The sequence below is a fragment of the Pezoporus wallicus genome, unplaced genomic scaffold (assembly GCF_028554395.1).
Source record: "Pezoporus wallicus isolate ANWC-B61680 ecotype Strahan unplaced genomic scaffold, APGP_CSIRO_Pwel_v1 contig_3058, whole genome shotgun sequence".
Classification (NCBI taxonomy): Eukaryota; Metazoa; Chordata; class Aves; order Psittaciformes; family Psittacidae; genus Pezoporus; species Pezoporus wallicus.
Genome location: NW_026641153.1, coordinates 4,265,705 through 4,293,580, shown reverse-complemented (window position 1 = coordinate 4,293,580; position 27,876 = coordinate 4,265,705). Strand labels below are relative to the sequence as shown.

At 38.2% G+C, this 27,876-nt stretch overlaps 1 protein-coding gene across 3 annotated transcripts in view; it reads left to right on the top strand.

Annotated features, from left to right (window-relative positions):
* The window catches only part of SEMA3D (semaphorin 3D), a 138,117-nt gene that overhangs the window by 10,822 nt on the left and 99,419 nt on the right, over positions 1 to 27,876 (top strand). Inside the window, exon 1 of one of the 3 annotated variants that reach the window (XM_057422512.1) lies at positions 10,765 to 10,829. The exons of the other annotated variants lie outside the window; for them this stretch is intronic. Within the exon in view, the coding sequence (XP_057278495.1) occupies positions 10,780 to 10,829 (50 nt within the window). The 5' untranslated portion in view covers positions 10,765 to 10,779. Of the gene's footprint in view, positions 1 to 10,764; positions 10,830 to 27,876 lie in introns of those variants that run through there. 3 annotated transcript variants of the gene reach the window in all.

Below are 27,876 nucleotides of genomic sequence, written 5' to 3'. Positions count from 1 at the left end.
AACCCTGATGAGGGACAAACATGTTTCCTTGTTCTGAAGCTGGGTGATTGGGCAAAACTTTCTCATTTTGGTGCAGGAGTTCTATCTTTTTCAATTTCAGAAGATGGGCAAGGCAATGCAATATAAAGGATGTTGCCAAATCTCGTTTTCTTCATGTCCCCAGGAACTGAATCCTATTTGGATAATAAGCACTAGTCCAAGCTACTGGATTAAATATGAAGATAACTGTAAGGTTTCTTTGGTCTGTTTAATATAGGAGTTGATCAGTTGTCTCTCTAATCTGCAGTCTGGAAAACCTGTCACAAATAAGCATTTCTTTTGCAAGATGCATGACATTTTACCTGTATGATTCCCACAAGCTATCTGTACTCTGTGCTTGTAGTTTCTGAACACAAAATAGGGATAGACTTTGATGATAATTCAAAGTAGATTCAGGATTGTTTTGATTAGTTAGGGATCACGGCTGCTGATGTAGAAGGGGAGAACTGCCCTTACGTAGTACCCGAAACAGTGTTTTGTCATTTGTTTGAATAGTGTGAGACTGTTGTCTCTCTCCCTCCAGAAACTTGCTTTTCTGTTTCACCTTACTGAGATAGTAATAAAAAAAAAAAAAGTAAAATCATCACAGATTAAATGAATGGAGCCTATTTTATAAACCGACCCTTACTGTGATCTAGGTGCAAGCCCCAGGCAAGTCAGAGGACACGCTTACAATTCAGCAGTTCTCCCCAAGATTATTCTAAGAAGTACATATCTCCCACTGCTGAAGCCTGTTTTGGTCTGATAAGGTTTGTCTACATGTGGAAGTCAGCATGCTGTTAAACTAGAATAACAGTGTACAGCATGGTGTCTCCTTCACACTAACTCTCTGCATGACCAGTCACAGTGTCTTAAGTCCTGAGGCTGCTTTTGAAGTGAAATAAGCTGTTTTCTAATTAAAAGTCTAATACACAATTCCATGTGGTGTGATTGCAGAGCCGTTGGTATGGTGCTGATTCACATCTTACTGTGTCTGGGTTCTCGTGTTGACATGCCGTTTCAATTTTGAGGTCTTGGTAAATTATTTCTATAAGTGCAACAGACAATATCAGTGCATTTTACTGTGATACAGAGCACTCAGATGCTACATACTAGAGCAGAACTCTGCTCATTGAGGGGAACACAATATATTCAGTACTTTTAGTGAAAGATCCAACTTTATGCTGGTGTTTGTGTGTTTACTTCCATCAAAGTAGCACCTAAAAATACAACACAGAATTTAGCCTCATTGTGCTATTACTGGTAAGTTAACATCTAAGGAGTGCTTAGAGAAGAGGCATAAAAATGAGAAGGGAGTCTTTGAGTCAGGTTTGATTCATGAGGAGAAACTAAAGGATTTGAGTCTGCATAACTTGTTTGAGTTTGCCAGAGAAGACATAACTGTAAATACTTAAAAAGTTTAATTCCAAAAACAGCAGAGGATTTGCTTAATGTTAATGACATACCAAAGGTTAGGACAGCAGTTCAAGAGACTTGGGGTTAATTACATGACATATGTCCTTAGCAAGTCACTTCTGCTTAGATCCTAGCAAATTCCTAAAGGCACACAACTGCCACTTCTTTGTCTACATCATTGCACGATAGTCAGATGAGACTGAAAGCCACCTATTTTAGACAATTAACTTACTAAACACCTTTACAAGTCTAGATCTTGGCCTCTACGTGCCTCAGCTTTGTTGTATGCCTGTAAATTGGTAAAAACTGCCTTTTCTCATAGAAAGAGTGTGAGAATTATAGAAAGTACTGGTGTTGTAACAATGGGATCCATGCAAATATACTGAGTAGAAAAACTAATTAATATGGGATTTATTTCACTTGTCTGTAGTGTAAGGTGGTCACATAATCTTCCTGTTTTCAGCACAGACATGAGGTGCCAGTATGTGAGACAGGGGATGAATTCACCCCAGCAGTGTCTGTCTCCACCCTCTCTGAAGGGAGCCAAGACTGCCTGAACTTTAGATGGTTGAAATTAGGCAAGATGAATATTATCTTAAGAATAAAAGGATCAAATAAAATCAACTCAGCTTGATTTTAAGGGAAAAAAATTCTGTAATGAGTGTGTTTGCAGAGATGTTATTTTAATGGGATGACAGAAACCACCTCAAAGAACTTGTGTTTTTCTTCTGTTATTTCTCATAAAACTTTTCCGGAAGTCTTTTATTAAAAACTTAACTAGATGATAGAGTTCCTGCTTCTGTTTCTTTGAAGCAGTCCTTATGCAGACTAGCGACATCCTGAAAGTGCTATGGTGCACATAGTACTAATGAATGTTGTATCCAGTATCTACATTTGACAAATCTAGGTCTAAATAACTAAATGGAAGCTAGGCTCTTTTGGAAATCAATTCCTAATGTCTCTTTCTTTTATACAACAGCCTCATGCTGGTGGGAAGTACTGTGTTACCTCTAGGTGGTAGCTACCTCCTTAATGTGGCCGATTCTCAGAGAAAATACAATTACGGACACTGAGTTTAAAGAAAAAAAGTATGTAGGAAAATCAGTGTTATTCAGAAGAGAGCTACAAAAATTATGTGACCTTCTATTAGCGTTGCTGAAGGTCCATGTGTAAAGCAGCTGTAGGATGCTGAGGATCTGAGGTAAGGTTGAGCAGTACAAAGAAGATAGAGACTCCCTTTTTACAAGGACTCACATGGAAAGGATGTGGGGTCATGGATACAAGTTACTCTCGGGGAGATTCAGGTTGGACACAAGAGGAAAATTTTTCACAATAAGAGCAATCATTTGTTGGAATAATCTCCCGGGGAAGTAGTAGATTCCCAAACATTGGACACTTAAGATTTGGCTGGAGAGGGTGCTGGGACATCTAGTCTAGGTCAAACTTTGCCAAGAAAGGGGGGACCAGATGATCCTTGAGGTCCTTTCTAACCTGGTGTTCTATGGTTTTATGAACAAAGACTCATATGAGTCATATGACTTGGTCATATGACCAAGATGACCTATCTATCTGAGGTCCCTACTAACCCATGCAATTGCACAAGTTCACAGTTCAAAGAAGGATGAGCTTAATTAGTTTATCCTGCTGTAGGTGTGATTTGGTGATACAGCCCTCCCTCGTGTTATTACATTTGTTACCCTGCGGGGCAGCAAAATCACTTCGTGACTAGTTTACTCTTTTTGGTTTGCACTCTTCAAAGAAAAGGCCTGCTTTCAGGCTTTGTCCATCTTGGTTTGATAGCTCCCACCTCCAGCCTCTCCAGAGCTCATCTTCTCATGGCTGGACTCTTCTTTCCCTCACAATTGCTTGTTATTTTCCTTCTTCTCTGGCTTTGCAGGGAAAGGGAGAGTCCCTTTTTGATGAAGAGAGAAGGATGAGTGAGCAACCAATCATTTCAGGGACAAGGACCTGTTGTCAGAGAGCCTGTGGCTGGATACTGGACTAGACTTATGCTTGGGAATGTCTAAAATGTGCTGAATTCAGAAGAACAAAATATGTTTGCAGGAGTTGATATTTATTGCTTTTTCTTGACCTTGCAGATCCGACACCAATTGCTTTGGGAAATCAGAGCTGAACTGTCCTGAAGACTTAGAGGGGGATTTAAGTTTTGCACAGAGGATCTAAACATGGTGGGGATTTTATCTGGGTATGAAGCAGTCCTGACTCAGATCAGGACATGAAATAACTCTCTAATTGGAGAGGTATACTTGGGTCATAAGGCTGTGAGCTTAAAAGCCCATTTTCAAATTGAGTTAGACTTAATGTATTAGATGGGAGATGCACCTCTTACTGGTTCCTTGGAGAGCCTGGACTTGAACTAGGCACTATGCTCCTGAACACTGTAAGATTTCTTGGATGTTCCTCTTGCAGAAATTGAAATATGTATGTCCTGCACTGTCAATTTGTAAGGGTATAAAGGCAGAGTTTATGTGAACTGCACTCAGACCAGCTTCTTGCTGGACTCCCTTGGCACCCCAAAGTCCTAATTGTTCCCCTGAGTGACTCCAAACCTGTGAATTCACATCATCTGCTTTATGCTCTAATTCAGGGGCTCTGAATCATCCTCTGGAAATACTTACCTCTTTCCTCTGGTTTATACCCTCCAAATCTCACTGAGGTGCCTCGTGTAGGCAGTGAAATAGGCTTCCAAGTGTCCAGTGCTTCAGACACACAGAGGATGACTGTGTATGAGTGCTTGTCCACAGGTCTCTGGCCTTTTTCAGGGCCAGAAGATTCTGTCAAATAGGAACATTGCCTACATATAGCAACGTGGTTGTTGTGCTCAGCCTGTTACTGTTATTAACAACTATTTCACTTTCTGCTCCCACTGAACATTTTATCCATCTGGTGTCATTCGTTGTGTACTTAGACTATAATCTGCAAGGAGGTGAGGCTCTTGCGTTTTCCTCTGTAGATGTACAGCACTATGGGGTTTTGCCCCTGACTGGGGCCTCTAGGCACTATCCCAGTATAAATAATACAAAAAAATAGATCATCAGTGTAACATCCATCTCAAAAACCATACAGAGACTTAAACACTTCTTTAGTGTTGAATTGCTCTACTGTCTAATACGGGATTCATGCAATAGCTTGCTGTAGCTTTCTGAATTAGAAGACAGATCATACAAAGTCTTATATCTACAGGCAATGTGCAGGGAGCTTGGAGGAAATCTATAATTACTGAAATCGGGAAGTGTGCCAAAGATGATTTACAAGTATGGGGAGGAATGCATCTTTTGTGATGTTTAGGACTTTATCAGGTTTATTTTGGAGGCTTTCCAAGATTAACAGCAAAAAACAACCAAAAATTTTGAAGTGAAGCAAGCAGACCAAATTCAGCTGCAGAAATACTTCCAGTAACCCAAGGGTTTGCAGCAGCTTCCTCTGTCTTGACACAGCACTGATTGTTCCTGTTGCACCAGGTAGGATCGCATTAAGCAAAACAATTTAACTGAGTGATACAGACAGCTTGTGAAGTGTGCAAGAGATATGCACAACAGAAGTGGGTGTTATTAATATTATCACCTGTATTACAGCCGTTGTTTTAAAGTTCACCTGCACTCAGAGCCTCACTGGCTTACATGCTATGTACAAAGAGCGTGAGTTAAAAGTTCTCTGAAAAAAGTTAACAAGTATGTTAGAGAACAAAGGGGTACCTCAGAAATGAGATATTACTATTCTCATTTATCTTGGAGCCCTGAAGGTATAGTAATTTGCTCTTATATAACTGTAAATAGTTGTTCCTTGCAATAGATTTGATGGAATTTTGGAAGGTGGAAATAGACAGGTCCATGGCTCCTGAGAATTTGTTTCTTGTGACAGCAAAACATTGGGCCTGTAGCACCAATTTTCAGATCTTTTTTGATAGAAATTGATTGTAGTTATGGTTTTCAGGCCCCTGATCCACTTCCAGTTTAAAGTTCTTTTTGTGCAAGTGCTTTTGTATTTGCCCCATGACTCCACCTGTTTGAGCTCCATGCCTATTTGATAACCCTGACTGAGGGCTCCAAAGGGCAGGCTCTAAGGAACTCAACAAGATAGTCATGTAGTTTCTCTGTCTAATCAGCAGGAAGGGAGACACCTCAGCTTCCCATCCAAGAAGTCTGAAGTGGCTGGGAGTAATCAGTCCCTGAAGTGCCTGTTTCTCTCTAATGATTGTAAATGGAAACTAGATAAACTGACATATAGTTTTCAGAAGGCTAAATTTAGGATGTCTTTAATTAATTTTTAATTGCTTTTGAAGACTTTGGGATATCGATGACAGAAAGAGCTTGGAAAGCAGCAGCTCTGACAGCAAACCCCAGTCCAAAATATTTAGTTCACTTAGGTTGCAGTGCTTTGAGGCAGTGAGCTGAGGTGAATCTCTTCATTGACAACATGGGAGCCTTTTTCAGGGTCAGAAGATTCAGTCAAATAATCTGTGTGCTAAGTTATTGTTTTTCTTTGTTTGCTTTGTTTTCATCTCCCCTTCACCTTTGGATAAACATGCTATTGCAAACTCAGAGCAGAGGCACCATCTCCGGTCTCTTGCTGCTGAACTGGGACAGGCTCCTATGCTCGTGGACCTGTATAGGCTTCCGCATCCGTGGCTGGTGGAGGCAATTTCCCTGATATTCATTGATGGTGCTGCAGGATTGTATGGTATTCAGGAAAATCACACAGGATTTGATTTAGGATCGTCAGTGTCATGGCTGTTGAGCATCTGGGTGACTGCATTGTGGAAGGGAGTATAACAGCTTGCTCTGTGCTTTTATATCACATCACAAATTATGTTAATAAATAAATCAAAGAGAATGTGATTGAAGAGACCAAGGCATTTCCCTTAACTTCAAAGAACTGGATTTGGCCTATTAAATCTAAAATAGTGTCTACAGGCACAGTATAAAAGACTAACCTTCTTATTTATCTGCTTTCTGTAGCACCTGTTTTTTTAATGTGTATGGTTTGTAGCTGGAGCTGGAGCCATGGTGGCAATTTTGTTGCTGCCCTTGTACCTTGTACCTGTTCTGTGGCATTGTATGATTTATTTTTGTGAGCTTTTTTTGGACATGCAGAATCCCTGGATGTATAAGTGCTGAGACTCCTGATTCTTTCTGTATCAAACTGGTGGCTCCTAATTTCAGAGTTTCTTCATGCAAAACAAAGGCCTTCAGTTCTGCAGAAGACTTTATAAAGCATGTAGGGAGATTTCCACAGGTTCAAATAAACCCATGAAAAGAAAAAGGTTTCTTTCATTGCTCTCAGGACAAGTTAGGCAAATAACTTGAGCAGTGGCAAGAGAAGAGGTGAGTATTTGCGCAATCTCCATTCATATCATTCACATTCACATGTTGGGAAAAGAATTCACAGCTCAAGAGTGGGCTCAAAATTAAAAGAGAAACACCCCAAGGCTTCTGGAATAGGAAAAAGAAAAAAAAGCTACAGAAACTCAAGTCTCATGAATTATTAAAATAAAACAAACAGCTGGATGGCAGAAGAGCTGTTCTTTGCCATAAAACATTTCCTGACACTCTTTCTTCCAAGACCCATGATGATTATTTATTTGTTTTAGTTTTTCTTTCTCATGAATTGATTTGATTAAAAAAAAAAAAAAAACACAAAAAACCACCAACATCTCATCTTCTGAATATGCTGAGAAGATGCTTTCACTAATTCTGGTAGTTTCTTAAGTGTGATCAGTTATTAATCCCTTCTTCTGAGCACGTGGTGAAAGAGAGCAAGGGATTCACCATACAACCGTCTTTGTCTGTAACCCCTACCATCTTAAAATCTTATTTATTTCCACTCTCATTTCATCGTGAACCTTCTGTCCTCAGTCCTGCAGATCCATTTACAGCAGCACTGAACTTCAGGTATTTAAAGTAAATCAGCTAATGCTGACTGCCCCGATAGTGACTCCATGAGCAGGTCCTTTGGCTGAAAAGAGGTGGTGACACGTGGCACAAGGGCCATGACAAGTACCAGAGGTTAGTTGTGCTCCCCTGTCATAGTGTTGCCTGCATGGCTTTTATAGCCTCTCTTTTAAGGTCTGTATCTCATGGAAGGTGAACTAAGAACATCCATGGAGAAGTTGGTGAACTGCTCTAAAAGCAGGATCTTGTAGGAGAACGCTTGTGTGCACTGTAGTGGATATATGTTTGCTGGTTTTTTTCCAACTTTCTCAAAGTTTTTTCTGAAAGCAGAGTTTTGGTGATCATAAAAAACAGTTGATGTTTTAGCTTAGCACTGCCTTTTTCAGAACCAGAGTTAAGTTTCACAGGTTTCACCTGTAATTTATCTGCCCAGACCCTCACAAAACATAGATGTCCTTTCGCTTTTCAATTTCTACCCGAGTGTCATGTTAGTCTGGTTCAGACATCTGTATTCACACTGTTGGAATATTTTCCATGGCTTTGCCACGTCTCGCATTTTCCACAGAAAGTACACAATGAAAGGCAGCGTTTTTCAAGAGCCAAAACTTGATGGGATGCTTTGCTGGCTCTGTCACTGATTTCCCGTCTTTCTCAGCTGATGGCATTAGTGGCACATTTCCGCTGTGGGTGCAGGGACACTCAAGCAGACCGCAGGGGAGGCAGATAGGTTGCATCTGTATTTGCATTTTAAACAAGGTTAAAAGGCATTACTGGTCTGCAGTGTTTGTTGGTGTGCTCATTGGGCTGGGTTTTGCTCATCAACTAGCACATTTCCAAACTGCCCTATCATAATCTGCAGGCAACAGGGCTGAGACAACTCAGTTTTGACGGGAATGAGGATTTAGCTGTGTGGACAGCAGCTGTGCCAGGATGCTTTGTCTCAAGATCTGCAAATAACGTCTGACACATTTTATTTATTGATACAGATTTAGGCTTGGGGTCTGGAAGCTCAAGTCAGGGCTGCACTGGGGGTGACTGTACCATATCCCTGTAGTTACACAGGCTTTTCCTCCACCCATCTTATGTTTGTTTTGTCTTCTTAGATGTAAGCTCATCAGGGAAGGTATTGACACTTGTTCTTTATTTGTAGAGTACTCAGTACCATGTGACCCTGACCTGCATAGATTTCAATGCATTTAAAGGCAGTTGAATCTGCTTTTACCAGTTTGCTTGCGGCTTGAAATGTTTTCCCAGGCTTCAACTTTACCGTTAAGGAACAAAGGGTAGCTACTTAAGAACTGTAAAACCTGCCTCACTTCAGCCTTGCCTATTTAATTTTGAGGCTTATGTCAGACCTTTAAGGTTAAAAATGTTTCTTTTCTTGTCTTGGCTTGAACAGCAAATAGAATGTTTGAAGGAAAAAAAAAAAAAGAGGAGAGTCCGTATGACACAGGCCAGAGTGATGCAGCCTTGCCTGTTTTTCTTGATCTGAAACACTTTATTAGCTGGAGTGCAATATGGTCTGTCTGTCTCAGTTTCCAACCCATTTTTTTGATGGAAATTTGCACACTGAACAGGCTCAGAAGCAATCATTGCTCATGAACAGGCAGATAGTCTCTTGTTTTCTTTGCGGAATAACATTTTCTTGGTTAGACTTTTCTTCATCCCTTCCTCTTCCATGAACATACCCCAAACTGCAGAGTAAATAACTGTGGCTTACAATGAATAAAGTTCTGAAATGGTAATGGGAAGCAGTGAATAAACTCTCCATGTCTTACATGATACAGACTTGAACTCTGCTGAAGGGGCCGTCTGCAGCAAGGTCAGGAGTGTGACGAAGTAGAAGTTTGGAAGGGGAATCTGCTGGAGAGATAGTATAACCCAGTGAGTGATAAGTGCTGACAGACTGGCACCCTGATGTTTGAAGTGCTTTCCCCTGCAGCAGAAATATGTCTCTGATCCTGTTGTGTTATGGCCAGACTCAGTCTGTTTTGAAAGACTGTACTTTTGTCACATGGAAACTCAGGAAGATTCTGAATGAATGCATTTAACAGAACCCTAAATTTTGGTCCATGGTTAAAGATAAAGATCTGATATAGCCTTCCCAAAAGGCATTTGTAACAATAATCATAAACATATGTCAATACATTTACATTATTATTATTATATGTTTACATTAATATTTTTCTAATACGTCACCATTTATTGTGTTTAGTGCACTAGATCACAGAGAATAAAAGCTTTAAATTATGATTTCAAAAGAATGGTAGAAAAATAACACTGGAGAATTTAAATCATCTACTAGTGCTTAACAAATTTGGAGCATTACTCAATTTGTCCAGGCAGGCTTTTGTGCAGTTCCTGTTCTTCTCTGTTTCTTTCCTGTGGGTTTAGGTTGTGAGTGCTCCCAGTATGGCCACACAGGAAGAAAACCTGAAATATGTGAGTGAGACCCAGAGTGGGAGGCAGAAGATTAAGTGAAATGTCCTGGGACCTTCCAGGAGAAAGCTGCTATGCTCTTTACCCAAACCTTAGTGATAGAAGTAGTATCAGAAGCTAGTCAGCAATGGTTTGACAAATACAGGGTCTTAAGAAACAGTAGTGATACGTTTTCAGTTCCTTTGATCAGTTTACTTCAGTTCCATTTGCAAATTTGTATATGTAAAAATAAAAGAATTACTAAATTTGTAAGTAAATAAGCTTGGGAGAGAGAAAGAGATTTTTATTTTATTACCTTTAATTTCTAATCTAGGACAAGGAAAAGTTCCTCATCCCATTTCCTTTATCTCTGGGATGGCAATATTCACTTATATTTTCAGAAGATTTCTAGTACCTGACATGGCGATTCTATCGTCTAGTCTGGTTCTTCAAAAATGACTGATCAAAACACTTCACTGGTTTGGAAGACAGGAGGAGGCAGGGATATAACCCTTAATAGTATACAAGACTAATCAGGCCTCTCATTAATTACTTTGATACAGAGGTTATATTTGCATAGATAATGGAAAAAATACTGTTTTCATTTTGATTATTAACAACAAAGCACTAACAGACATGTTGATATGTTAGTTTCCAGTGATTTGCAGCCATGCTCCCCTCCATTGGAAACAGTAAGACGTAACTTACAAGAGCTGCCTATATCAGCATCCCAAAGGATAACTGTCTGCACTTTCATTACTTCCCGCTCTAACGCATATACATTAGGCTGCATTTTTTAACCATGCAGTAAGAAAGCATACGTTCCTCAGGACCTCTGGATCATTCCTGAATGAGAAAGACACCAAGGAAGTAAAAATGTTGTCTTGTTTAAGTTAACTTAGAAAAACATTGCCTTTGTTTTGCCTCTTTTTCACAGAGATACTGTGAGAGGCAGGATCATGTTTGCTGTCACATTCCAGGTGTAGCACTTGGCCATGCAAGCTTCTTATTTATCATGAAATCAACATTTTCTTTTGTTTCCGTTCAAGTGAGAATACTACCACAGTAAGGAAATGGACACCCAACATTGCTAATATACATTTAGTAGCAGGAGGACAAAAGCCTGTTACACAACCATCACAAGGATTAATTCCTTTGCCTCCTACAGCAGGGGACCATGCTCAGACATGCCAGGCTTTTATGATGCTTCAGCAAGTGATACTCAGTGAAGGGCATTACATAGGGAGTAATTATATATAGATCTGGAACTGGTGAAACAAAAGCAATTGTTCTACCAATGTTTTTTGTTGGTTTTGGAAGCATGTATTTGGTCTGAATATAGTCAAATAGATAAACAAGTGATAGCACAGGCCTACATTTTTTCCTGCAGTATACTATCTGATGTTTAATTAGAGTCAACAGAAAAGGCTGAGCAGTTCAGGTTGGTAGTTTTACTTTCTGGCAGTTACTGTTTCTTTCTCTTGGTTATAGGTATAGCTTTGAATGACCAGGCTGCCAACTTCTGTTTCTCAGGTAGCTGAATTGAACGGAAGTAAGTTTGAACCTTATATATATTATCACATATTTTTACACTAAATTTATTAATGACAAGCTCTGCTTTCATTGAAATGATCTGAATGAATGTGCTGATTATTCTGTCAAAAGTATTCAGAACTGAGACTAAGATGATTAATTTAATATTTGTATATTATTGACCATAAGTATCACTAGTACTACAGGGCCATGATAATCATGATCCTTTTCTATGTAGTTAGTTCAGCTTTAGTGAAGTCAGTGGACACATGCCAATGTGTCCCTTACTGACTACTTTGTGTAGTGACAAAGCTCCATAGTGTAGACTTCCTTATAAAGCTTTATTATAAATCTCTGACTTTCATTAAAAATGTGAAGACATTCAGTAAAATACAAGCAAGGTATTTGCTGGGAAAAGAAAGAAAAAGGAAAATGAGAATGAATAATCAGGTAATCGCTATTTGCAACTCAGCTTTTCTAAAGTATTGATCATCATGATTTAGGCAAAAAAAAAGCATTTTCATGTCATCATGTTTAGAAATTGCATGATCTCAAAAGGCTTGAAAACCTTCAAAGGTACTGAACATGGGCAATAGTATTACCATGGGTAATAATATTCTTACCAATTTGTATATTTGATCTAAGTATAAATGTATCTTTTGAGGAAAGATATATTAGCATTCATTTTAGTGTCATGTGTTGCATTTAGACCATGGAATCTTCAGTATTTATTTCTCCGAATCAGATTCAGTACAACCTTTCATATTTACTTCTGCAGTTCATTTCTTTAGGAGAATCAATTTACCTGATGGATACCTTTTGTGCTGTGAGACAGCTACATGCCTTTCTAGAGATCCGGTTCATCTTTGTGAAAAGAGAATTAGGCTGTCAGTATGCAGTTGTTTAAAATAAGCTCCACACCTCACCAATGTGGTAGGTAAGATCATGACATAGTTTACAGATCCACACAGAATTTTAGAAGGAATTCATAAGGATTCCTGTGAGGCTTGACCTTGCTGACAGTGTTATTGACATAACTCATTTTCTTCTCTGTTGCATAATGGAAATCTAAAATGCAGCCTTATTAAATAGCCTCACTGAGTTGTAGGAGGGTTACAACTTCTTTCAACTGTTTTAAAAATTTCAGTATTATTTACTAACAAACACATTTTCCTATAAGGAGCTTTCTGTGGACAGGAATGAACCAGCTAATTGATGCATCATGTGTGATTAAGAAATCTTTAAAACTGAAGATTCTGGAATAAATTTCCTACTTTTTCTTGGTGAGGAGGGTGAAAAGGAAAACTAAATATGGATGTAATTCTGTTTTTCATTAAGCTGCTTCTGCTGTGACAATGGATACAGCATTATGGAAAGGTCTATAGAAACTGAAACTAAAAACTACAGTGCCAAGAAGCTGATGCTGTTTTGTACTGTGACTTATCTTATACTTCAGATTTTCTCAGTAAATTTAGTGCACAGTTTAAAAAACAGATAGGCTTCTAATCAGTCACACTGCTTGTGTTTTTCTATTCTTATGGGTGCTTCTGAAGAACAAGTAACTATATTGTGAACACTATTTTACAGCAGACTTTGCACTTCTGTATTTGACCACTATTTTTCTTTTTACTTTGATACCAAAAAAGAACTATGGTCCCACATGAAAAATAATAATACTTAAAAAAAAAATCAGATTATATTGTCTTAGTGTATTGAATGAGTTCCCAGAGATATGTCCTAGAATCTATCTTGTTTTGCTGTGATAGTTTAAACTTTGTATTCCCTGGAGGGACCTTGTTTTGGCTTTCTAAGAGTGAAAATGAAATGTGATAGATGTGTCTTTGGTTTTTTTTCACCTCAGATGAATGGAATAAATGTCCAGAGTTGCCTAAATTACTGCAACATGTAATCTTTAAAAGTAAAAAAAAAAACAACAACAAAACAGCTGTTTGTTTATTTGAAGGAATTTTGCCAGCATTTGGAAGCAACATAAATGCAAGAACAAATGGTTATTTAATAATTTTAAAGCACTAGTATTTATTGGCCTATTGTTTGTGCTAAATTGACCTGTTGTCATGACGTTAGTCCTCTTAATGCAACACACAAATATGCAGTTAATATCCTGAGGATTTTTAAAAAAGATGTTGCCTTGTCAGATGTCTTTCAGAAGTGACTTTGTTGTGACAGTTGTGTTAGATTGTCTTTTGTTTGGGTATTGTTCCTATCGTCAGTTCACACAGGGTAAACGGATCAGCCCTTTAAGACTTCCAACTCTATTAAACCTATTTTACCAGACCTGAAGTGTCCCCCTCCTTTTGCAGGTGCTTTTCTGTAGAGATCTTCTGCAGCTTCCCAGCTGTGGCACTGGGCAAAGTCCAACCTAGCAGGGCTGAACAGGGCTGACAGACAGATAAATGAAGGTCCACAGTTTGGCTGGTTGGGTCAAATGGTATTTGTGAAGACATGTTAGCTCGATACCTCACTGACGCAAGAATTCTCAGGCCTAGCTGTCGCTGATAGCATGTTGCCATCAGAAAGGCAACATTGCCTCTGAAAGTTCTGCTTTTATTTCGAATGCTCCAATTAGTGGAATTAATGCTTGAGGGTTTTACAAGCAGCATCCTGACTGGTAGCACATGTTGGACAAGGCTGAGCTCGAAGATACACACAGAGTTGGGGTTAGTCTGAAGCACAGGAAAAGAAGGAGAGGAGTTGTTGCAGGGTTTTCTGTCCTCCAACTTGTATGTCAGACTGGGCTAGATCCCAGTGAATGTGTCCTTCAGTTCATTATTTGCACCAACAGACTGTGAAAAATTAGAGCAGGCTTTTGAGATTGACCAACCTCCTTTAGTTGTTGTTTCATTTCTCTGTCTGTCCTTGGGTATGCCAGGGAGTCATAGCTCACTATTGCAGCAACAGCTTTCTAGATAAACATAGGTTTAGAATTAGGTAATTAACATAATCATTGGTTTTTGATGTCCTGTGACTGGGTTTGATAGTTTCTTTGGAAAAGACAATCTGCCAGCTGCTGGTATGCATCTTCCCATTCAACTTTTGCTATTTGGTAGTGAGCAATTTCTGTTCCGACTAGGTGTTTTAACGTTTTTGAGAGGAATACTAACAAGAGGCAGTAATCCTTCCAATACCAATCACCATGGTGTCCCAGGTGTAGGCTTGTGCCAGTCCAGCTTGACATCCAAGTACTGATGTAGTGGTGGTTTGGGGCAGCACTTACAGGAAGAGGTGCTGGCTTCCACTTTGCTCAGGAGGTCTCGTCCTTTCTTGCTCTTACATACCCTTCATCTCCCCCTGTGCTCTTCCGCTCTACATCTCCAGCTTCCTTCAGATTGGGGCCTGTGCATTTCAATGGCACATCACTGCTTTACAGGCAGCTTTGCTCAGGTCCCTGTACTCACTGGCTTCCTAGCACCACCAAGGTTGTCTGTGCACATGACAACATTGTTTCCCAGCCTGGTTTCTGAGATTTCTCTCTGTTCCTCCAGCCCCCAGACTTAAGCAATTGCTGCTGCATGTTGTGATGAACTCTGCGTGACCAGTTGGAGGGATTTCTCAACTGTGGTACGGCACCAGAGCCTGCCTCCAATTAGCTTGGGAGCATAATTCCAAACACATGTATTTGGTTCAGCAAAAGCTATTTGTTTGTTGGGTGATGATGTTTTTCTAAGCTTATGCTTTATTCATAGCGTGACTGACATTACTGCAAGAGGTGGTGATGTGTCTCTAGGTCTTATTGTTTTTTTTCTAGTTTTGGAAATATACATCAAACAGCTATGGCATTGCACATTAGATAACTTCAGCATGAGTAAAACTGCAGTGATAACCAGGGATGTGGGTATTAGATTAAACAAATATAGTCACTAGGTTTTAAAAACACTATTACTGTTAGGTAATAGAGCTAACAGTATTACTGTGATGAAAGAAATAATTTTGAACTAATTTGTGATTATCATTGTATAACTCATGGGATTTAAACACACACCTTTTAAAAATGAAATGTAGAAATATGACTGTTTAAACAATTTATTTCAATATCACTAGGTACATTATAACCTCATCTACAGAACAGATCCATATTTGCTTTGATATCACAAATGGATAGCAACCAGCTTTCAATAGGGTCTCTTCATAATGTTTCTTTTTTCAATATTTCTATGCCTTGGACAAAATTGCTTCCAGTGAAGATGTTCAGTGGCCTAAATGACAGTATTTGAATTCTGCATTTTTGGATCTCTCTCCCTGGTTTTTCTTTTGGCCTGTTTTCAGATTAATAATGTGAGAGTAGATAAATTTCAGGAGAAAGAAAAGAATAAAAAGGACATATATTTCAGCATGTTAGCCCAATAATACTATTATGTAGCATTAAAAGAATAAAACTATGTGTTTCTCCAGTGCCTTGAGAAGAATACCTTTTTTAAACCCTTGCCGCTCAGAGATTTTTATTCCTGTGGGAATGTAAGTGATACAAAGGGCAGCAGCTTTTGAGTGCAGCTGTAGTTATCGTTAAAAGAGATAAGTATTTGAAGGAATTTTGATACTTCAGCCATGCTTGTGTGAAACACAGAGCTATGCCAACAAAAATACATATGACCATCAATTTGTACTTTCTGCTTCATTTAATAAAAAAAGTCAAAACTCTAAAATGCATTCTGCTTTTAATATTTAAGAAATAAGATTGTAATAAGCTCAAAACTCATACTCAGGTGCTGTGAATCACAGTAGTTCCCTTGGAACAAGACAAACATATATATATATTGTATGCCTTTATCTGAGTATGCACAAGTTAGTTTTCTGTCAATCTTTTATCATTTATGTATTTAGACTATTATGGATGTAACAACTTTAAAAATCACTTTAAAATGGCTCTTACACTGGCAGACAGAAGTTTGGATCACATACATTGAAAAAAATGCAGGAAAAGTGAGCATTCCTGAGTTTCTAGAGTTCATGTATTCCAAGGCAATACAGTGTATATTTTCTGTTTGTATTAACTTTCCTTACAAAATAATACAAATTTATAGAAAAATAAGATCTTAATCTAAAGTCTAAAAGCCTAGAAAATTAATATGTATTTTGAAGTGCTGCATTCAGCTTTCACAGATTTCACAGAGAAGTGAAGAGTCATCACAGTGAAGAAGGTGCTCAATAGCCCCTGCAAAATACAGAACAGGACCAAAGCAATGAAATCTCTGTCATGTGTACATGATGAAACATTAAAACACACCTGAAAGAAAGCTATTCAGTGTAACTCTTGATTAATCTAATAGATTTTCTTTTATTTAAGTTGTGTTTTTACCAAATATCAGTCTCAGAACTTTGACAACAGGCACTTGTATGAAAGCGGTTGCAAGTGAAGCTTTAGCAATATCTTTTCTCCTTCTGCCATTCTCCCAAAGTGAAACTTGGAGACTCTCAGAAGCCATTTGTCAGCATTTGCTATTAATATACAGCCTATGTTTTTAATTTCTTCTTTTATTTTGGATTCTATTCAAGCAATTGGCCATATTAATAAAATTGCTTTCCAGCCATTATTCATCTAAGAAACAATACCACCTAACTGTATTGTGTTTTTCCTATTGTGAAATCTTGTGTTAAAAAATAGTAAATAAACTACTATTTTATTTTTCTGAAGGCACAGCAGATTCAGACACAGTACCTGCCAAACTTGAAGAGACTTCAGACATAAGTTCCAGTTTTTATGAGTCTCTATCACTTTGTGGACCCAGATTCAGGCTTTCTAACTTTGAACATACTGGTATGTTTTAGCTGTTTAATATTTGGGAGTCAAAAGTCATACTGGCATGGAGCAAAATACAGAAATGCAGTCTATAAAGCCCATTAAAGAATGTTATTGCATTACAGCTGCTTTACAAGTTACTGTGGATCAGCTGAAGTACTGTAATTGTCTGTCCATGCACTTGAGCTCGCCCAGAGTGAGGTAAACATCCATGTGCTCCAGGGATTACTCATTAAATGAAGCATTATGTTTTAGTACTGAGAAGTCTCTGCTGTCCTTCCATTATTTTCTAATTTAAAGATAAATTTACTAGAGTAAATTTATGCATAAGAGTAATTTTAATTATGTGGTTTGCTGTGTGTATGTTTTGGATATTTTTCAATTACCCATGCAGACTGTAGACAAACACATACATGTGCATGCACACAACATTTTCCCTGCTATAATTAGGTATTTCTGGCACTTTGCAATAACAGGATCAAAGCCAAATTGTACCTTCCTTTGGAAAATCTTAAAAGTAGCTGTAAGTGAAAAAGGAGGTGTAACTTTTTTTGGTTTAAAACTTAGAAAGATTTATTTTTTTTTTTTTAATTTTTCCAGAAAGTGTAATATTTTCTGTTAATGTTTTAATGTTAGTTTTTGATTAAAAAGGTTGTGGAAATTTTGAATATGTGTAATGTTTTGAAACAGCTCTGAAACTCACGAGGCAATGACAGAAATATCATTACATTATCATGATACAATGCAGATACTAATGTAACTTGAAACTTGACTTTTGATAGATGTAATGAAAAGAACTAAATAATTTTTAATTCTAAGTAAGTAAATAGAACTAATTTGGTCCTTTGGAATAATTATAGTTTATAATGCTAACTTGAAAACTTTGTTGTAAAAGGAAATGAACTCTTTTCTACAATGCTCGCTGTAACGTTTTTATGAGATGTAACCCCTTATAATTCACTGTGTCAGGTATTGCTAAAGAAGCTGTATTTTGACCATCCCTTATATTAATGACTAAGTATATATAAAGTATGGAGTGATGTATGAAGTATGTGGTCATATATGAATTATGGAGTATATGAAGTATGGAGTATATAAAGTATATAAATTTGTTTTTTTTAGTATTTATATACATCTACTGATCCAGTAGGATGTGACAAACTCAAATGAGGAATCCCTTTCATGAGCTGTAAATTTCAAGTTCTGACCTATTGACTTCATGAGAGAAAAAATTCTCCAGTGGGAGTAAGATGTTCATCATGTCTTAACATAAAATCCAGGAGTCAAGGAAGCGCCTGAATGGAATAAGCAAGTAGTTCATCTAGTCTGCCATTCTGGCACCAAGAGTGGGTAAGACCGGATGTTTCAATGGAAGGCATAAATCTTCGCAATTTTACTGTTCTGAATTGTGCAAGAGGCTGTTTCTTACAGTGCTCTCACCTTGAAACATGAAGATTAATAGAGCTTTTAAGTATTTCCACATAATGAGTTTATAGCATAGATCTTAAAATACGTTTCTTAAATTATTGATCCTAATAGTTTTGAGAACAGAAGATTTTAAAGATATATTATCAACTTATGCAAAAGTAAACCCCTTTCTCACCCCTTCCCTCCTCTCCCTCCCTTCCTTTTATTTCATTTATAATGGGAGTACGGGATGTCAGAAAACCTGGCCATTTCATGCAGTAAAAATGAATTTTGCTTCAGTGTGAGAGAGCCAGAGGGCCTTGCCAGGGAAAGGCAAGGCACCTGACTGCTGGGTACTGGGATGCTTTTTCCATCCTGCTGCCTGAAGGTATTCACCAGGAATGATGAGTGAAGCAGTGCTTCTGCTGCTGGTGTTGAGCCACTGTTGGCTGTAAAACCTGGACGGTTTCTCTTTCAGTGATCCAAGCTGTGGTTTTGCCCCACCCATGGATTTGCCAACCTTGGAAAAATCTTTGTTTGAATGTTGAAAGTTGTTCCTGGATTTAGGAAAAGAAATAAACCAAAGATTTAGTTATGGTCACATCTCATCTTCTGCAGTGACCATAGCAAGATATTTTTCTTCAGCAGCAAACACTCATTGGTGCTGACCACTATTATCATCTTATTTTTTTCCTGACCAATTTTCTCTTTAATTTCCCAGCCATTCTGTAAAAATACATACAAAGTAAAATAATGAAGTAACAAACATGATGTGTCTCATGTTAAAGCATCTGAATGATCATTACAACTAAATCAGAATCTTACTTTTATTGACCAGTGGGATATACTTTCTGCTAACATTATGAAGGTTGTGGTATATGAGGGTAAATTCATACATTGTCACATTGCATTGTTGGTATTGGAAATGGCTCTTCACACATTGGGTAGCAGACATACAAAATTGTTTGCCAGATGGTGTTGCAGATGCAAGAATTTTACAAGGGCTCAGAGGGAGGCTGGACAAGTACTTGAAAGTGATATCTACTTGGGGGTTACAAAAGAGGCAGGCTGCAATAGGCTCAGGAAATCTGAGCTGAAAATAGATAGAGAGAAGGGGGAGCACTAAGGGTGGGGAAATATCGTATGTAAATGTTCTATTCTTATTCTTCCTTACACTTACTGTTAAAAACAGACTACTAGACTGGATGAGCCATAAGTCTTGCCATTACAAACATTTTTATATTCTTGTTTAAGCAAAGAGTTGTTGTGTAAGAGAGTTTATCTGGAACAGGAAATGAATGTTGAAGGTGGAGAAAACCCAGAACTGCTTAAATGTAGAAAATCAGTAATGTGTTTGGTGATACATATTGCTAAGGAAAGCAAATTGGGAGACAATTTTAATGTTGAAAGAAGCTCAAATGTGGTTACTTTCTCAGTTATTGACTGAATAGTTTTGCAGACTTGCTTTTTTAGCTTTTCCATTTCATCTTATGTTACTGTGAGGAATAGATTTGCATTGTTTTCTTGGTAATTTATCCTGGTAATTTTCCAAGTACGTACAGAAGGCATTTGCTGATCTAGCTGCACATCTGCTATGTCCTACATACTGTTTTCTAAATCTTTAGTCATACTTTGATACTGTAACTTGCACTACAGTACATATACTCTATTGATAAGCAAACATTCAGCTGTAGCAACTATGTTTGCTGAAGATGTTCCTGCTTTTCAGACAGGACATCATGTGGAAAAGTTAAAAGGGATATGGTCAATTTGTAGTTCATGAGTCTATTCAGTGACTCATAATATTGAAATTTATTATGCACATAAGGCATTTATTTTAAACTTTTTTTTCTTCAACTTGTCTCATCCTTTGTTAGGATTGGCCTCGCATGCTGGATTCTTATCTTTTTATTGTTTTGTGTTGTTTAATATTTATACAAGCACTTCTGCAAAACAAGAATGTAGTTGAGGTGCCTCTAAAGGAATAAAGATGCCAAGGTTTGAGTGGCCTTTTTGTATTGCCTCACTCTGCATGTTCCAGAGCTGAGTTATAACTTGCAAATGTCACTGGAAACAGCCTACTTTCTTATTATCCCTAACATGTAAATTTGTATCTGGCAGAATTGTTGCAAAAAAGTTTTTTTTTAAAGTTATGGTTATGAGTATTGTTATTGTTGCTCTAAATATGATAAGTATTAATGATGATGGTGAAAATTATAACTTTCCTTACTTCCAAAATTGTTCTACTTAAGAAGAACAAAATTCTGCTACAGTGTTTTTCTTTGCATATTTTCATGTTTTGGCAGATGGTATCAGCCACAAACTTGTGTAAGCCATCTGAAATAACTGCTTGCTCATCATTAGAGTGATTACAACCCACGAGTTTTATCTTTATCACTCATCTATATCTAATAGATACTCTGGAACCTGTCAAGAAAAAATGCTGGAAGAAGTATTTTTCCAGAAAGTCCTTCTGAAAGAAAAACTGCTTTTTGCCTCCTCCCAGTTCATTAATGGTGTGAGACGATAGCAGTTTAGCAATATTTTTCTTCGTACAAGTTATTAGTCATCTTCATTCTTTTTAGATACTGCTTTCAGTAGGCTTTATTTTGTCATTAATGGCACTTCTGTCACCATTTATCTTAGTTAATCACAGATCTCCAGAATAACAAAACTCAAAGTTTGCTTGTATATGTCTAGGTTTTTTCTCGGTTCCAAAGTAATGAGACTGTTCTGAGTGTCTTAGAAAGGGACTTGTGAGACCTTATCCTTCATTGCACATTACTCGGAAAGAATTAGCAATGAAGTCTTTCTGTGCCTCAGGAGGGGCACAAAGCATCTGTAGTGGGAATAAGGGTCTAGACAGCTGATCTCATTGAGTATGGAGGATGGTCAGCACAACAGAGAAAATGTTCTATAGCTTGTCGATTCATGACCCTGAGGTCTAAGAGACTTCCATTCCCTCAGACAAATGCTGATCCCCATTAATGTGAATGGTTGAACTTCAGTTGACATCAGTCAGTCCTGGGTCTGACTGCAAGTACATTATCCCCTGTGCTATTAATAAAAGTCACATACCCCAGCTGAGCAGACAAGGAAAGCAGAGTTTCCAGTAGTTATTTTGCTTTTGCAGTACTCTGTGAAGATGGTCAATAGATTTATTCCTCCATAACTGTGTTCTGTGTTTCAGTATCTTCAAGATAATTTATAAAGTTCATCTTTACACTTGTGCATGTTCATTTAAAACTGATATGCTGTGTCAGGAAACCTGTTCGACTGGGTAGAAAGAAGAATGTCATGGTTAAGACAGTGGCATTGATAACTCTTAATTAATATAATCTGATTCTACTCCTTATTCACTTCAAGTCCTCCTGAATACATTTAGAATCAGCTTCCCCAGCTGTGAAAATGGAATAACAGAAATACATTTCCTTTGCAAAGCTCAATAATATATGTACTAGTTACTGTATATTTTAAATTGATTGTACAAAAGGTATTATATAAGTTTTAACTACATGTTATTAGTGGTTTATTCCTCTCCAAGCACAGGAATTTCAGTTTTGCACTGCAGATTTAAAAAAGCAAGTATTAAAAAATTGAGGATTAATTTATCTAATAGGTTATCACCTATCTCATTTTGGAGGTGGTTACCATTTAGTTTGCTGAAGGACCCATGCACCAAGGTTCCTTTTGAGCATCCAATATCTAGTTTTCCTGATGATTTATTTCTAGTAGTTCTGTTTTTCTGGTTCCTTGTGACGAAATTGCCCTTCACAGGGTCTGCCTATGTAAGGCTTTAGAATAATAACATACTCATTTAGTTAGTTGTTATATTTGCAAGCTCCAGCTGCAGCCATCACTCTCTGAATCTGTCATTGAAGGATTTTGTTTTAAATTCTGCCAGGCTTTGCTTTCAAATGTCTCTGAATTCCTCCCTGTGTTGAGTCACAGCTGTGAAAAGAGAAATCTACCTCTTTATTTCAAGGGGTCAGTGGTTTGAAAGCACTAAAGCCTGGTGGGGAATAGCTTAAGAAAGATAGTTAATCATAATGATCCCAAGGGGTTTAATAACTTACATAGGGCTCATCTGACGTAAAGAGACTTGGATATCTTTAAGCCCTGGTTTCTTTGAGGGGTGCCTGTTTTACCAGGGAGTGGGATCCTTTATAGAGCAAGCACCTGTGGTAGATGTTTGCCACCTGCTCAGCCATGGCTATGGAAACACAACTTAATCTTCTCCACCACTTCCCTTTTCTAGCTAAGTCAGCACAGATGCCAAATCATTTCTAGTTTTAATCCCCACAACCTTCTGAAGCATTTAATGTAGTAACTAGAGTGGCTTTCCCTTCTTGATCCAATTGGGAAATGATAGACTGGCAGGAAGGACTAACAGAATTTGGACAGAAAAGAGAAGTTAGGCTGGGACACAGAGTTGATATTTTGTCTTCTGGGTAAGCAGAACTTATTGGCTTGGTTTGGGTGTCAGCTGTCCATCCAGTGGTATTTCTCATCTAGCTTCCTCTTTGAGCTCCAATGGGGGAATCCTGGAAGAAATCCCCTTCTTGTCTCATCAGTGCAGGCAAAAGCATTATTTCAAATACAGTGTCAATAGTTTCAACACTTGGTTTCGTATTTAGTTCTCACGGGATGAGTAAAGCAGAACTGTGTGGGTAAATGGTATCCTCCAGCCATGAGATACTGTGTTAAGTTATATAGCTAATGAAATGTCTGTACCTATTCTGTGTGTACTTCACTTGTCCTGTGCACACATTACTATTCTTGATACAGGGTTTTATGACCTGCTTGTGAATCAGTTACTGCTACTTTCGGACAGTTTTGAAAAAAGAAGGCATTCCTAATTTCAGTCGGGTTTCAGTAGTAAGGGAGTTGATTTGTGTGCAGGTCAGGTATGTGTTGCCCTCATCAGAAGTCCTTGGAAAGATAAGAGTGATGACTAGAGAGTAAGAAAAGCCATTTGATGGCTGTTAGAGCTGGAAGTTGGTCAGTGGAAAGGTTTTGGATGATGCTGACGGCCTTCAGTGCGTGATCCTGTTCAGTTATTCCTTTGTCCATTATTTAGCTTTTAAAAAACTAATAGAAAAATTCAGTTTGGAAGGGACATGAGGAAGTCATATGGTCCCATTTGCAGCTCAAAGGCTGGGTGCTTTTCAGCTTTGGATCAGGTTGCTCAGAGCCATGTCCAGTTGAATTTCACATGTCTGAAAAGATGGAGAATCTACAACTTCTCTGAACCCCTGTTCCAGTGTTGAACATCCCTGTAGGGAATGAAGCCTCATAACTCCCTCAAGATCAAGACTGCCTCATCTTTTCAGGGACAAGTGTCTACTGAGAAAAGGCATTTAGAGATGGTGTTTTACATCCTACCTTCTTTGTATTAATCTTCTGGTTATGGCAACTCCAATGTAACTAACTGGTTAACTGCCTAAAAAGCCTTGCTATTTTTCAGCAAAGTATTTATTCATCTGTGCACTCTGTGTCCTCACTTTGTCCTCACGAGACAAAGGAAAGTTATTGTGGTTTTAAACCAAAGTGGAAATAGTTCTGCGTTGAATGGAGGTGGCAGTGCCTGAATTCTTGTTTTCTTTTTCAGTATGGCTGTTTCAGATTCCAGGAACTGCTAACACCATTCACAAAGCAGCTTAAAAATAGACCAACAAAACAACTCTATTGCACCAAATACAATTTGATTTCTGCTGCAACACAAGCAGAAATTTCTCTTAAGGTCTGATAACATCATGCCTTAACCCTTGAAAATGGCAAAGTTGATGATCAGTGAACACAGGACTGTTAAATCTTTGATAACCTGCTGTTTGAACTCACACTGGTGGTAAGTTACTCCTTACGCAGCTTTCTGAAGCTCTTGTTTATGGAAAATGAAACTGTGATTGCTTGTAATTTTCTGCAGTTTTCCAAGGGCTTAAATCAAAAGTAAAATGCTGTGATAAGTGGTATATGGGTCATGGATCTCGCCACAGGAATCACGGCCAGCAATCTATAGTCCCTGGTGAGAAGTCGCTGGCTGGGGTGACTAAGGCACTGCCTGGACATCAAGGGGATGTGGGTACTGGTCCTAAGTGTTGGCGTGACCTTATGCAAATGATGTCATCTCCTACGGAAACATTATAAAAAATCAATTAACCCATAATGACAAGGATAGAGAGTAAAGAATAGAGCCGTTAAGGCTTTTAAACTGCTCGGGTGTTGTGGTGATCAGTACCTGAGGGAAACTTGTCAAGAGGAAGAGATCCACATTAAGTTAGTGACATGTAAGCTTATAAATGGGATGTGTTACAGTGGCTCTGCTGATGCCCTGTCACACGTCTTCCAAATGCAAATTAAATCAAACCAAACCTTTAAAAAAAAAACCTAGGAAGAAAGCAAAGGCATGCAGACTAACAATATAATAACTGGGTTAATGTGCCAACACAGATCACTGCATTGTAGTGTACACATTCATGTGCATATCGTTTTACATATTGGCTGCACAAAATGTTGATCCAAAATTAGTTGGACAATGGATATAAAAAACCTTTATAAAATCCCTCCTCCAATAGAGTTGAAGTGTAGAGTATGAATTATTAAACAGAAATTTGTTGGAAGTGTAAATTAAAATCCTTTCGGCTTTTCTCTCCCTATACTGTAGTTTATATATTAAAGCCCTGCAGACTGTGCTATACAGAGCTCACTGGCAGTGCATCAAATAATGAGGCCATACACTGATGAAAGGAATTCTATGAAAATATGCCATTGGATACAGAGCAAACATATTTGATCAAAGCCCAGCTGCCATATGAAATGCATATTTTTTAACCATCGCTAAACTCTATTATCCTGAATTCTTTTGAAAACTATTAGGTCAGACTTTTACACAACTGACAATGAACTAGGTAATACTGGCAGTTAATGAAACATCCTGTCAGGATTAATACAATAGAAAGAATTAATAATAATAACTTTAAGATGCCAGCTATAGCATGCAGTTGTCTGTCCTTAATATTCATAACATTCCAGTTTTCTCTGAGAGTCCTATAGGCAGCTTTTAGATAGAGCTGAGAAATCTGAGTCCTTACAAGCATTTAAGCAGAGTTCTAAACTATCTGGCAAGACATTTCTGCTTATATCAGGTAAGTCTAGCTACAGATTTTAGCACAATGAAGTTTTTGCTGTGAAATGAAATTAACATTGTAAATATATTTGTATATATAAATCTTCATTCCTTTATTTATTTTTTCTTGGAGAGGGTTTGTTTTGTTTTCTTATTCTGGTTTTTGGTGTTTTTTAGTAGGTTCTGCTGGGTTATGATTGTATGGATGGGCTGGGTAGCCATGGGCAGAACCATTTCTGTCTGCACACAGAATTGGCTGTCTGGTGGTGCCTCTGATGCGTGTATAGCTGAAATGTGTAATATGTTGTCATATAGTATGCAATTAATGGAGCTATACAACAGTAGGAGCTGGCTTCGGCTTGAATTTGTTGGACCAAGGGTAGAAGAGCACTACTTATTTGTATATGTAGATAAATCTTGCAGACAGCTCACTGACTGTGTGCTTTCAGAATATTTTATATTACTTACCTTGCTGCTGAATTGTGCCTAGAATTAAGTACGGAATTGATTCATAACAAATTTCACTAGAGTGCAACATTGTCTTCCCATCAAGCTGTGTTTTTTCAAGAGCATACAAAATACATGGTAGGGCAATTCTCTTTTCAAGTAACTAACCTGTAAAATAACACCCCCTTGCCACTCGTAACCCCAGAAATACCAGCCAGTCCAATTCTCCAGTAACAGAACTGTCACGGCTAGAGGACTCTTGCTCCACCTCTGCAGATGCTGAAAGGTCTCCTGTGAAAAGAGGCACAGGGAAGAGTTTTTCCATAGCAAACACTGGCAAGTATTCCTGGAGGTGAAAAAGAGTCTGTAATCCTTCCTTTGAGTTGGCCATTGTAGGTGTATGTTTCTTCCAGCAAAAGAATGGTAGTTGCAGGGTCAGTGGTTTCGCTGACTTGACAGTACTGCCTGGGGTTAATTCAGGTTCTAGCAGGACAAATGCAATCTGTTAGTGTTTAAATGTTCAAGCAGGTCTCCCCAAAATGAGCATTTCTTTTCTCTGATGGCCATCATGACACTTTTTTGGCTTTTCAGTATTTTCCCAACAGAAGGCCAAGGCTGTTCCAGAGACAAAGCTTCCTGCATGCGTTCTCTCCCTGTCTGCTTTGTTCAGAGCTGAGCCAAACCACTCCAAAGTGCTGCAGGTGCTGACAGACATTTCAGAGGAAAATTCTCTGGCTCTCTTTGGAAACCTTCAGACGTCATAGTGCTCAGCAGGAAGCGGTTTTCATCTAGTCTACCTTCTCATTAATGTCTCTAGTTCTTGTCCTCCTGCCTTTTTCTTTTCTTGGATACCAAAGTTACAAACTCCATCTTAGAATCAATTTTCATAGCTCAAGAAGTTTTTTTTTGTGGTTTGCAGGGGAAACATGCTGTACTTAAAATAATGTAACACTGAGGTTTGGCTTAGGGTTCCTTTTGATTCTTACACGTTGCTAAATTGCGCTGTACTCTGCTCTCTTCTTTGTCCTGTGTTTAGTTTGTTTTGGTTTTTTTTTAGTAAGCAGATGTTTAGTGTGCTCTCGTTCTAAATAAAGAGCCTATGGGAAGCTGTTAGCATGGTTGTAATATAGAATGGTTAGGGCTGGAAAGCACCTTAAGATCATCTGGTTCCAATCCTTCTGCCACAGGCAGAGGACACATCCCTCTAGACCAGGTTGCTCAAGGTCCTGTCCTACCCGGCATTGAACGCTGCCAAATCTGAAGTCTCAGTTCCTTTCACCAGCAAAAAAGAAACAAAGAATCTGAGATGCATATGCATCTAACTTTAGAGTGAAAGGCATATAGGTATCTGTGTGTGAAAGACTTCAGTTGTCCATCTGACTGGTGGGACATTTTATTTGTTTGCCTACATCCTCTTTGCAATATCATTATCAACTGACAAGTTGCTTTCCATCCCACACTTTTTCTTGGTCAATAGACATTGTGTTTGAGAAACAGGCTATAGACTGCAAAACTACAGGTCTTTCTTTTTTCTTAAGGAGACACAGTGTACAAAGAATTAGAGTTAGAGGCATTTGTTTTATCATCAGTCTTGGATTTATGCATTGTATGTACAAAAGATTCAATGCCACAGATAAAACTTCTCAGAATCACTGTTTCTAGTGATATACATGTCTGTGTGCACGGCTGTCTATCTGCCACATTCTGAAAGGACTGCTTTTATGTCTATGGGAAATCTTTGCATGTAATCCTGATCCCACTGACTCTGACCTGAAAAATATCCTGGTATATTTTGACGATAAAGTGCTCATTTCCTATAATTTTAGGTGCCTGATAGTAAATTT